The sequence below is a fragment of the Sarcophilus harrisii genome, chromosome 2 (assembly GCF_902635505.1).
Source record: "Sarcophilus harrisii chromosome 2, mSarHar1.11, whole genome shotgun sequence".
In the NCBI taxonomy this organism is placed as follows: Eukaryota; Metazoa; Chordata; class Mammalia; order Dasyuromorphia; family Dasyuridae; genus Sarcophilus; species Sarcophilus harrisii.
The window spans coordinates 560,761,408-560,773,951 of record NC_045427.1 but is presented as its reverse complement, the minus strand read 5'-3'; the positions used below and the strand labels follow the sequence as shown (position 1 = coordinate 560,773,951).

The following is a 12,544-nucleotide window of genomic DNA, read 5'->3' as shown; positions in this document are numbered from 1 at the left end:
TCATGGGAAGCTTGAAGAATGATGGAGGATGAAGGCAAACACTGATGACAAAGAATAGCAAAGATATTATTATCTGTGCCCTTCTACCATTGACATGCAGAAAGCTAATATCAAGCCTTCATTCAAACTAATAATACACCTTCCCCTTATTAGCAAGATAAATCATTAAAATTAACTGTAATATGTTCACTCAAAAGCCAATTTAGATTTGATTGCTTAGAATTCAAAGTATATATTGAAAATGTTCCCACAATTTGCCACAGTCTTAGTAAGAGATGGAGAGTAAGGACAAAAAGTCCATTGAGGCAGACCAGAAATAATACCTGAAGAACCAGTCAAATTAGATTCGCAGTGCAGATGACAAAAATCACATCTATAGTTGGCAGCCCTAGTGATGGGCATAAGACTTCATTAAATGTGGAGTTTCTAGAATTGATCTAATGGTAAGCAACATACAATTCCTTAAAACATTTCTTGGACTTAAATGTCAAAATTAGTTTTTTAATCCAATGAATTTGGGCAATAAATTCAAAATATTCCCTTGTTTGCAACTAATGAATCTTTTGACTTCTGATTCTTCCCCAGGAATCTGCAAGTAATAGGAAGAGCTACTGAAAAAGTCCAGGACCTCTTCCAGTTTTTGAAAGTGCCAGGTTATCTATATAAACCATAGAAATGTTTTCCCAAAGAGGTAATACAATTTATATAAGGAAAAATTTTGTAAAACATTCCATCAGAAAAAGTACTCAAAGGCAAAACAGAAGTGGGATAGAACAGAAACAGTCTCTGAGACAGAGTCTCAAAAATTGTGAGTGGTACAGTGGATATAGGGGTGGACCTGGATTTTAAGAGGACTTCAATTCAAATTTAATCTCAGACACTTATTAGTTGAGTGATCCAAGTCATTTAATCCTGTTTGCCTCAACCTCTTCATCTATAAAAGGTGCTAGAGAAGGAAATGGCAAATCATTGTAAGAACTTTGCCAAGGAAACTCCAAAAGAGATCACAGTAAAATGACTCAACAAAATTCAGCAACAACAAACCTAAGGAAACATTGTTTTCTACTTTTTTCTATTTTTTTCCTTTTTTGCTACATTGAAATAGGAAAATATTTTTGCACGATTTCCCATGTATAATTGCTTGCCTTCTCAATGGTTGGGGAAGGGACTGAGAGAATTTAGAACTCAATTTTTTTAAATGGATGTTGAAAATAAACATTGCTTTCAATGATGTTAGGATTATATTTTGTTTCTCCTTCAATTCTATATATAAACCCACAAAAAGAAAATTTATAAAGGTTATCATGGGACATTATTTACATAACATTTTATCCAGCATGAAGAATAGTGGAAAGAACATTAGTGTCAAAAGATCTAAGGGTTTTACTATTGCCTCCATGATTTACAAAAGCTAAGTGACCTGGAGAAAAGCTCTCTTTTGGACACCATTTCCTCCTCTGTAAAATGGGATGTTGGGGGCAGAGTTAAATTAGGTAATTTCCAAGGTCCTTCTTGTTCCAGGATATTCTTAACATTTTATGATATCCTGGGTTTCCTTCTGATAACTTAGTAAAGATATGTCTGGATAAATGAAAGTAAAAATCAATTGTTTCAATTATTCACTATATGGTAATATGACCGTGATTGCTAAGGAAATATGTTTGGGGTATCTCAACCTGAGTTCTTCCACATTTGCCACACTTTTGGCAAGAATGCCCTTTTCCCTTCTCAGTTTCTTGATCTCCAGTTTGAGAATGCGCATGTCTTCTATTCTTTGGTTGTACTGATTTTCTCCTTTGTTCAGTACAGACTGCTGGATTTTGATCTTCTCATAGAGCAAAGCAAGCTCATCATTCCGCCTCACCAGCTGAGATCCCAAAATATCTCGCTCACTTATGACCTAGAAAAGGAAGAAACATAGTACCATGAACAATGTTAGTAACTGGAAAGAAATGCCAGTTTTAATAAGACAGAGTCATCAACCAAGTAAGAAAGCATTTGATGAAGTGTCTCCTCTGCAATAAGCACTGCAGATAGTATATTTCATATGAGACAAATGAAAGATATATAGATGGAACTATTCTTTCCATAGAGATGAAAAGTTTAGAGAGAAAAAGTGACTATTGTTGACTCAAACACCTTTATTTCTTGATGAATAGTCTTCCCACCTGCTCCAGCTCCTTCTTCTGCCTCAATCTCTCAGCATCAGCCTCAGTGATTATTCTCAGGAGTTTTCTCTCCTCGGCTTCTTGTTTTTCAATAAAGTGTTTCGTCTCAAGGGCTTGTTGTCTCAGTTTCTGCAGTTCAGCCTGACAGGAACAAAAGACCCAGATAAATTTTGCTTAGTAAGCACCCAAAGTATGAATTGAGGACCAGGATTTAGATGCATCATTGAGCTTCACAAACATTTCTAGATTGGTTCATTCAACATGGCTCTAATCATTCACATGAGCAAAGACAAAACTGAAAGAACATAAACCCAGCACAAAAACACAAATAAGGTAGTGTAGTAATGCACATTACAGTTAACATGTTTATTCTGTGAACTGTGCCCAGGAAGAATTTCTAACATTTTGCCATATATGTGGAGTGGTGGTCTCCCTTCATATTCAGCAGCATTTTACAGCATTACAACTAACTACCAAGGGAATTTACATAATATATATATAAAGAATCATGCTGAGGACATAGGGATATTACATTATAAAGTTAACATATTGGTCTTATACACTTGCAAGTTGACTTTGGGGGCCACTTGGGTTATAAACAAAAATTCAACCAAATGTCTAATAAAATCAACTATGTTTAAGTCATCATGAGAACTGGGGGTAGGGGGAAGAAATACAGGCTCTGCTCTCAATGCACATGCAATTTAATTGAGAAAATAAAACATACCCCATTTTATGACATATATACGCTTGCAACAAATATACTCTTGTACTTACTATGTGTGAAGCACCATGCTAAGAACTGAAGGGGATAAAAAGATAAGTAAGACATAGCCTCTGTTCTCAGGAAACTTACAATCAAAGCAGGGATGATTAGATATGTGCATATATGAAAAGTTAACAAAATGCAGCATCTGATAAATAAAAATTGAATGACAAAATAAACACGATCTAAACATAAGGAAAGGTCACAAAGTTTAGATATTAGTAATAATTTCACAAAGGAGATGAAATAAGGACTAGATTTGTAATAATTAGCAAAGTTCAGGTGAGAGGCCTGTTCTAAGCATAAAAGTGGACTTGCAATTAGCTTAGTAAAATAATTTTATGAATAATATTCCCATACATTTTTAATCTGTCTTCCCCATGTCAATCTAATATCACCCAAAAGAATAGTATGGCAATGAGAGGTTCTTAGACAAGACTAAAAAGATCAGTAAATATTCCAAATCAAAATCTTAGCTTTAATGCCTGATAACAAGGCATGAGTTCATCTTAGAATTACAGGAGATTCTGAAAACTGAGGTTAAGATGTCAAAACAAAAAAGTGTTACATGATGAAATCGGGAGAATCAGAGAAACAGTGGTAATCATTTTTTCAAGGACAATTTTAGAGAAGTTCCCCAGACACATTATAGAAAGGTCTTTATATGCTATCAGTCCTAGGGCTCATCTCTACCTAGATTCTACCTGTAAAACAGAAGGGTCACAAAAATCACAAATTTCATACCTCAAACTTATTCAAACAGAAGATATTCCAGATATATCTTTACAAACTAAACGCAACCAAAAACCATGAAAATAAGGCAAAACAAGATATTGTTTGTTCATTCATGACATATACTTTGGTCTAGAGACAAACAAAAAGAAACGTTTCATAGGCAATCTAATCTAAGTTTTACTTCTGCAAGGGAAAAGAAAAAGGGTGGAAGATCAACATTTCAATTTTCACAATTGAATTCACAATTCAAATTTCACATCATATGACAGAGACTACAGCAATAAAATACCTGCTCAATTCATGTTTTCTTTAATAAAACTTTTATTTTCCCAGATGTGTAACATTTACTTCCATTTTACTAAGTAGCAAGAGCTGATCTGAATCCATCAAGAGTACAAAATGTAAGCCCTATTATATTAAAATACAATCAACAGCATGTAAAAGTATCTGTCCAAAAATGTAAAACTGTTTATGTATTTGGTACTGCTACATAATTCTTTTTTATAATATACCACAATTTTGAGTGGTCTCCTTATGTTATAGATATATAAGCTGTAAATTAGATATGGCATTAGATGCTGTCAGCAAACAAAAATCTTGGGTGTTATGCATTTAGTAGTTATAAATCTGTATTATTGTGTACAGTTAACTATTTCTAGTTTGCCCCCAAAATCCATCCAATTGGAGTCATGTTCTAAGAGATGTTTGTAGTTCTTAACATCTGCTGGGATGACACAGCTTCAGCAGGCAGTGATCAAGAGCTGTTGAAACACAGTAGCTTCTTCATTGTCTCTGCACTTGAATATTCCCATCTTATTTAGAGATAAATCAGATACCTTAGGAAAACCATTCATAAGACTCTTCTTATTCATACACAGGAGGCTATCAATTATTCTATGTTTTACCAAAACTGCCTGCTTCTTTCTCAGCAGAGCAAACAGGACTAATTGAGCTTTCTTGCTACAGAATAATTAGGTTCTCTTCTTCTGCTATTGCTCCCCAAGCCATGAAATGAGACAGAGTGGATTAGCTTAAAGGATACTGTGCCCTAAAGACTGAGACTAATGTGATACTTGTTTCTGAACAGATAATATTTGCTGCTGAATTATTCACCAGAAATCAAAGAACTGTCAAAGTAATGCAGGATTATTTGGAGGTGACTAGACAGAATCAGGGACTAGTTAGGACTGAAAGGCATATATTCCAAATCAGATGGTTCCTTCACTGCTGACAAAATAAGTCTGGGATATATAAGCCCAAATTCATCAACTTTGCTAAAATCTATTGACATCCTGTCATAACCATAATGTGCTGATGATGCTCAGAACCACAAGGAGTCGATCAAACTTAGCAGGCAATTGACAAAAGAAATACGGTATGAAAAACAGCATGATTCCCTCTTTTGATGGCACTAATTGAAGACAAGGAGTATGAAGTCTGTTCTTCTGTCATCCTTATAGAGAAGCAATAAATTGGGCTACCCTGTCAAAAGGTGCCTCCCAATATAACAAACTGGATAGAGTTCACACCCACCTGAAGGAAATCCTACACCTATACTGCTTTACAGAAATCTCATAATAAAAATTTAAATTTCTCTTTGAGCAGAGTTAATATGAAAACTGCAAAGATTTATGGCCCAAAGGTCCATGTATATTGGAATTCATATCACTAGACTAAAATGTCAAAGGAAGCTCTAACTAAATACTAAAAGGCCCATTTTCTAAGAAGCTATACATAAAAATGATTTATTCCTATGCAAAAATTATCTTATAGAATCTTGATTCTATAATCAAAAGTGAATAAGAAGTCCTCTTTGTCCCCAATTGATAAAATGGTCAACGGATATGAAGAAAATTTTCAGATAAAGAAATTAAAGCCATCCATAGTCATATGAAAAAATTAACTAAATCACTATTGGTTAGAGAAATAAAATTAAAAGAACTCTGAGGTATCCATCACCTCATACTTCTCAGATTGGCTAAGATGTCAAGAAAAGATAATGATAAATGTTGAAGGGAATATGGGGAAACTGGGACACTAATGCATTGTTGATGGAGTTGTGAAATCTCCAATTATTCTGCAGAGCAATTTGGAACTGTGCCCAAAAAGCTACAAAACTGTGCGTATCCTTTGACCCAGCAGTGCCACTACTGGGTCTATATCCCAAAGAAATCATAAAAGAGGGAAAAGGACCCATATGTGCAAAAATGTTTGCAGCAACCCTTTTTGTGGTAACAAGGAATTGAAAAATTAGTAGATGCCCATCACTTGGGGACTGGCTGAACAAGTTATGATGTATGAAAACAATGAAATATTATTGCTCTATAAAAAATGATCAGTAGGCTGACTTTAGAAAAGCCTGAAAAGATTGACATGAACTGATACTGAGAGAAACAAGCAGAACCAGGAAAACATCATACATAGCAACAGCAAAACAGTACGATGATCAACTATGATGAATTTGCTTCTCAGCAGTTCAGTGATCCAAGGCACCCCCAATAAACTTTGGATGAAAACTACCATCCAAATCCAGAGAAAAAGCTGTGGAGACTGAATGTAAATCAACACATGCTTTTTTTCACTTTTTTTTTCCTTTTTCTTCTGTTTTTTTTTCTCTCTCACGGTTTTTCCCTTTTGTTCTGATTTTCTCTCCCGATATGACTCATAAGAAGATATGTAAAAAAAAAATGTATATGTATAACCAAAAAAATGTTGTTTCTATGTGTAACTGGGGAAAATAAAAATAAAAAAATAAAAAAGTCCTCTCTACACCTTAGCACTAACTCAATAAAGAAATCCTTAGGAGAGAGTAAGAAGTGTCTCCTAGCTGCAATGAGGAATACAATCTGAACCAAAAAGCATGTAAATTTTGAATTCATAGACACCTATCCTTCATAGTATTTCTCTAGGGCTAACTCTGGAAAGCCAAATAGAATATAAGGAACTTCTACTATTTAGGCTAATGTTTACCAGATCTGAGCTTAAGCCACATTTCCAGGATTCTACTGTTGCCTCTGGTGACAATAGAGCATCCTACATGATCTTTGATTTGATTTCATTGTAATTCACCATTTGGAACACATCCATAGTTATATGTTGATGATCATCTAAGTGTATTTCTTATAAATCTGAGAATATTTACATGGTCTTTGCTTTGATTTTATTGTAATTTACCATTTGGAACACATTCATAATCATATGTTGATGATCATCATAGCATATTTCTTACAAATCTGAGAATATAGGGGGACCCACTTTAAACTTATTATATTTCTGAGCCATATCTAAAGTAGCAAAATCAACAATGATGTTAGTGTCTATACAACATTTAAAACATTCATCCACAGGGATCATCACAGAGGTTCTTAATCTTTTTTATGTCATGAACCCTTTTCAGAATACTCTTTTTAAAAAAATTCAAAAATAAGCCTTGTAGTTTACAAGTAAACCATAGATTAGTAAAAATAGAGATTTTTTTCCATTGGAGGTCATAGAAATCCTGAAAACTATATACTGATACTTTGAGGGTGCATGGATTCCAGATTAAGAACTTCTGCTTTAAAAGCAAAACTGGGCCTCTTAGTCACCCTTTAAATAATGTCTCTAAATATTAATTATTCAATAGTCTTGCCATGATCCATAGAATTCATATTCTAGAACCAAATTAGAAATAATGTAGTGTTTAACTGCTATTCCCTCTGACACTTCCCATTAATAAATAAATAATAACTATCCTGGATAGGTTTCAAGATTGATCTCTTTTATACTATAATCTCCAAGGAGAATTATAGAAGACTACAAAATATTTTCACATCAAAAACATCAGAAAGAGATTCTCTTATGTCAAAGTCAAGAGTTGAAAAAGGAAAAATAAATGTGTTATTAAAAATGCCTAGATCCCAGCCAGGTTAGTAACTGGACTACATCTTTCAAAATTGTTGGGTGCAAGTTCAAAAATGTGATGTCTAAGATCCAAAGATGTCTAAACAGATGGCTATTTTCCTGGAGCAGACAGTACAAGAGAAGCATTTCAGACTCTATCCCAAATATACTAATCACTTTGATAAAGTGTTTGTGTACCTTCAGAGTTTCCTTCTCCTTCTCTATTCGCTGGTGTTCCAGATGTAATTTCACAAGAGCTGCTTCTTTGGAAGATATTTCTTCTTTCAACTGATCTACTTGATGAGTCATAATCTTCAACTTCCTCTTCATTTCTGTAATCTCATCCTGACCAGATGAAAAGGAAAAAAAATTTGAAAAAGATATCCACACTATGCCTATTAAAGCTCAAGATATAGAAATAGCAAAAAAAAAAAAAAAAAAAAAAAAAAAAAAAAAAAAAAAAAAAAAAAAAAAAAAAAACCACAACTAAGAGAGTCTTGCATAGAAATCTAAATAAGCCTTTTAATCCCATTACAACATAGAACTACTCTTTCCCCCTTATATTGCTGCTTTTTCTCCATCAGTCTTCAAGTTATTTAAACATTAATATTCAGACCTTAGATGTTATTATAGTATTATCCTCATTTTACAGAAAACTAAGAACTGGGGAGGGGAAGGAGGTGATGCAATAGATAGAGCCCCAAGTCTGGAGTCAGGAAGATTAATCTTCCTAAATCAAATCTAGCATTAAATTTATTAGCTGTGAAACTCTAAGCAAATCACTTATCCCTTGCTTTACTCAGTTTCCTCAACTGTAAAATGGAATAGCAATAGCATCCTACCTCCCAAGGAGGCAGCACAGTGGATAGAATAATAGGCCTGGAATCAGAAGGATGGATCTTCCTGAGTTCAAATCTGGCCTCGTCCTTTCTAGCTATTTACCCTGGGCAAATCACTTAAACCTGTTTGCCTCAGTTTCCTCATCTGTCAAATGAGCTGGAGAAGGAAATGGCCAATATCTTTGCTAAGAAAACCCCAAAAAAGGTTGTGACATGACTGAATATCAAAAAAGAACTGTCAACCCAAGTCAAAATCATAACAGATATTGTTTCTAAGATTTGTGCTTATCACGAGCATGTGATTCTTGGTTACTACAGGCATGATGTAAGTTTAAAAAGGGAAGAATGGTAATTCTATCTAATGCTTAAAAAAGAAGAAGTGCTTCAAACAATCCTATTATGTCTATCACTAAGTATTTATTATTCACTAATTGTATTGCTAAGTGTTAGGGACACAAAAAAAGTTCAAAACACAGTCCCTGTTCCCACTCCAATGTGGAAAAGGAAAAAAATATACACACTAATTCACATTTTAATGGATGAATCTACATGTAAAAAATGTACATACAAGATATAAGCATAAGTAGAGGGTAATCTCAGAAGAAAAGCATTAGCAGTTTTAATAATTCTTGTTTTTGTTAACATAAAACTAATCAGTAGAAATCAACAAGTGTTTTGGCATTCTAAGTAGCTATACAAATGAATTTTCTCTTTAAAAAAGATAAAAATAAATTCACAAGATCTCAGAATATGAGATCTTTATGTCTGATCTAAACCACCTTTCAATTAATATATTTAAGAAATATTTTTAAACAGGAAGAGAAGTAATACTTCAAGTGGAAAAGAGAGATAAGAGTATTCTTTACCTGAGCTTCAATCAGATTTTTGCTATACAGGTTCCTATCTGATCTTACGGCTTCATACAGGTTCTGCTGTTGTTTTAACTTAGTCTCTGACTCTGCTATTTTTTTCCTGTAGTCAAAAAGCTGCATCTCACGGATCTTGATGTCTTCCATGCTTGCAAGGACCTAGGGCACACAGAAGCAAATAGATATGATTAAATAATCACCCTGCAAAGACCAGTTTGAGGCAATTGGGGAGATTTTTAGCTAAAGAGACAATTAGGGACTAGAGTAAACAGAAAATGCAGCCAACATCATTGAAGTCCATCACAGGATGTCAATCTTCTTGATTAGGAAGATCTTTCTACTCTTTTTCCCCTTCTATAGTCCCCACTTACATAGAAAGGCTTTAGTTATTTGAACATCACAAGAGGAAAAAAAAAAGAATATTCTTTGAATTCTGAAAACTGCTGACAAAACAGTATTAAATAGATTTCAACACAAAACACTCTTCAGGAAAAAAAAATAAAGATCAAGAAAGACTTTCAATATTTTGTCATACTTATTACTTTGCAACTTTATATATAACCAAAAAAAAACCCAAAACTGAAACCTTTAGATACAGTAATAATCACAATAATACCTTGACTATATCAAGCTCCTATCTTCTGGAGAGCTCATAATACTCTATATAATGGTCTCTTTTTCTAAGACATCTAAAAAATCCTCATTTTTTTTCAGGTACAGGAAACAAAGGTAGCAATTGGAGAAATGACTAATATATATTCAAGGAACCAGTATTCAAACCACAACTTCAGACTTCACAACATGATCTTTGCGTTGAAAAATATGCTGCCTCAGCTGAAAATGTTCACATTAAACATTTTAAATTTGTTTTAAGGTGACAAACTACTAAAAAAAATTACTAATCAAAAAAATGGAAGTCATCAATGAGATCCAAGATCTGAGTGTGATACGGGAAAACACAAGGAGCAGAAACTTAAGAGCATTTCACTTTAATATTTCCTTTCACATTAGTATTTCATTTAATAAATGTTCAGCTTTAAAACAAAAGAAAATTAATTTTTAATATTATAGATGATCCTCCCCCTACTTGTTAGTCATTCTTCTAATCTGTCAGGAGGGCACAGATGAATATAGACTTCTAGCATTCATTCATCTATGGGACCTCAATATAGAGCATCCTAGAATACTAGAGGTAGAAGGAACCTGAAAAGTCATCTTGTTTAGCTGAGTCTTAAAAAGAATATTTCCTTAATATACCTGAGAAGAGGCCATCCAGCCTCTCTTTGAAAATTTTCTATAAGGTTAAATTCATTACCTTTTAGGGTAATGAATTTTGAACAGTTTTCATTGTGAGGAAGCTTGGAGGTAGGGATAGAATTCCCCCTTAGATTAAACATAAATCTATTTCTCTATGACTTCCTTCTAGTTTTGTTAAACTTCTCCCAGGTGGCAACTTTTCAAGGCAATTATTGTCTTCCCCCTAGTCTTCTCATCTGAAAATTCCTTTGGGATAGGATTCTTAATTCTTTAGTATTCTGGTCATCTACTTCTGAATGTTGTCCTACTTATCAATGCCCTTTCTACAATTCAGTGCCCAGAAATACAGATCTTTGACCAAGTTTAAGTACAAGAAGGACTAGCATCACCCCCTAGTCCTAAACATGAGACTTCTCTGCAAAGCAGCCTAAACCTGCATTCTCTTTGGGAGATGTTATATCATATACTCTTCACACATTTGACCCTGAAGTTAAAAAATAACCCAGCTCTTCTTGAAAACTACTATAAATACAATGCCTTCATTTTATATACTTGTGGAGTGGATTCTTTGAGTCCATTTTTAAGACTTACATTTATCCCTAGTAAATTTCAACTTATTAGATTTTGCCCAACGTACAAGCTGTCAGCATCTGTTTGGATCCTGCCATTCAACAGGTCAGCTATCTCTTCTAGTTTTGTGTCATTTCCTCATTTGATAAGAATGTCATCTATGGACTTATATTAGTCCCTTACAAAAATACTAAACAGCACAAGCCCCCGCAAAGATCCCCAGGACATGCCAGTTCCTTGCAAGTTGCCATAAAACTGCTGATGAGTACCAATTCTGAATCCATGTAAATGGTATTAAGACCTGCTCCAGTTTTATGAAAAATCTGATTAGAAAAAGGAAAGAGGAAAATCAAATTGTTAGTCTTAAAAATGAAAAGGGAGAACTTTCCACCAATGAGGAGGAAATTAAGAGCAATAATGAGTTACTTTGCCCAATTTTATGCCAAAAAAATTGATAACCTAAGTGAAATGGATGACTACCTTCAAAAATATAGGCTTCCCAGATTAACAGAGGAGGAAGTAAATTGCTTAAATAGTCCCATTTCAGAAAAAGAAATAGAACAAGCTATTAATCAACTCCCTAAGAAAAAATCCCCAGAACTAGATGGATTTACATGTGAATTCTACCAAACATTCAAAGAACAATTAGCCCCAATGCTATATAAACTATATGAAAAAATAGGGAATGAAGGACTCCTACCAAATTCCTTTTATGACAGACATGGTACTGATACCTAAACTAGGTAGGCTGAAAACAGATAAAGAAAATTATAGACCAATCTCGCTAATGAATATTGATGCTAAAATCTTAAATAAGATATTGGCAAAAAAGACTACAGAAAATCATCCCCAGGATAATACAGCATCACCAAGTAGGATTTATACCAAATAAACCCACATAAGTCATCAGTATTCATCTATATCATTAACAAAATCCAACAGCAAGAGATACAAAGAGAAATCCCATTTAAAGTAACTACCAATAGTATAAAATATTTAGGAATCTATCTGCCAAGTGAAAATCAGGAACTATATGAACAAAACTACAAAACACTTTCCACACAAATAAAGTCAGATCTAACCAATTGGAAAATATTAAATGCTCTTGGATAGGATGAGCAAATATAATAAAGATGACAATACTACCTAAACTAATCTGTTTATTTAGCACTATATCAATCAGACTCCCAAAAAAACTATTTTAATGACCTAGAAAAAATAACAACAAAGTTCATATGGAAAAACAAAAGGTCAAGAATTTCAAGGGAACTAATAAAAAAAAAATCAAATGAAGGTGGCCTAGCTGTACCAGATCTAAAATTATATTATAAAGCAGCGGTTACTAAAATCATCTGGTATTGGCTAAGAAATAGATTAGTTGATCAGTGGAATAGGTTAGGATCAAAGGACAAAACAGTCAATAACTTTAATAATCTAGTGTTTGACAAATCCAAAGAC

General features: G+C 33.7%; 1 protein-coding gene across 3 annotated transcripts in view; it reads right to left on the bottom strand.

Moving 5' to 3' along the window:
- CFAP58 (cilia and flagella associated protein 58) overlaps positions 1 to 12,544 on the bottom strand; it is a 109,667-nt gene that overhangs the window by 61,099 nt on the left and 36,024 nt on the right. For all 3 annotated transcript variants that reach the window (XM_031955806.1, XM_031955804.1, XM_031955805.1), the window contains exons 10-13: positions 9,257 to 9,418; positions 7,750 to 7,896; positions 2,169 to 2,309; positions 1,677 to 1,900 (exon numbers count right to left, since the gene is read on the bottom strand). In XM_031955806.1, the coding sequence (XP_031811666.1) occupies positions 1,677 to 1,900; positions 2,169 to 2,309; positions 7,750 to 7,896; positions 9,257 to 9,418 (674 nt within the window). The remainder of the gene's footprint in view (positions 1 to 1,676; positions 1,901 to 2,168; positions 2,310 to 7,749; positions 7,897 to 9,256; positions 9,419 to 12,544) is intronic.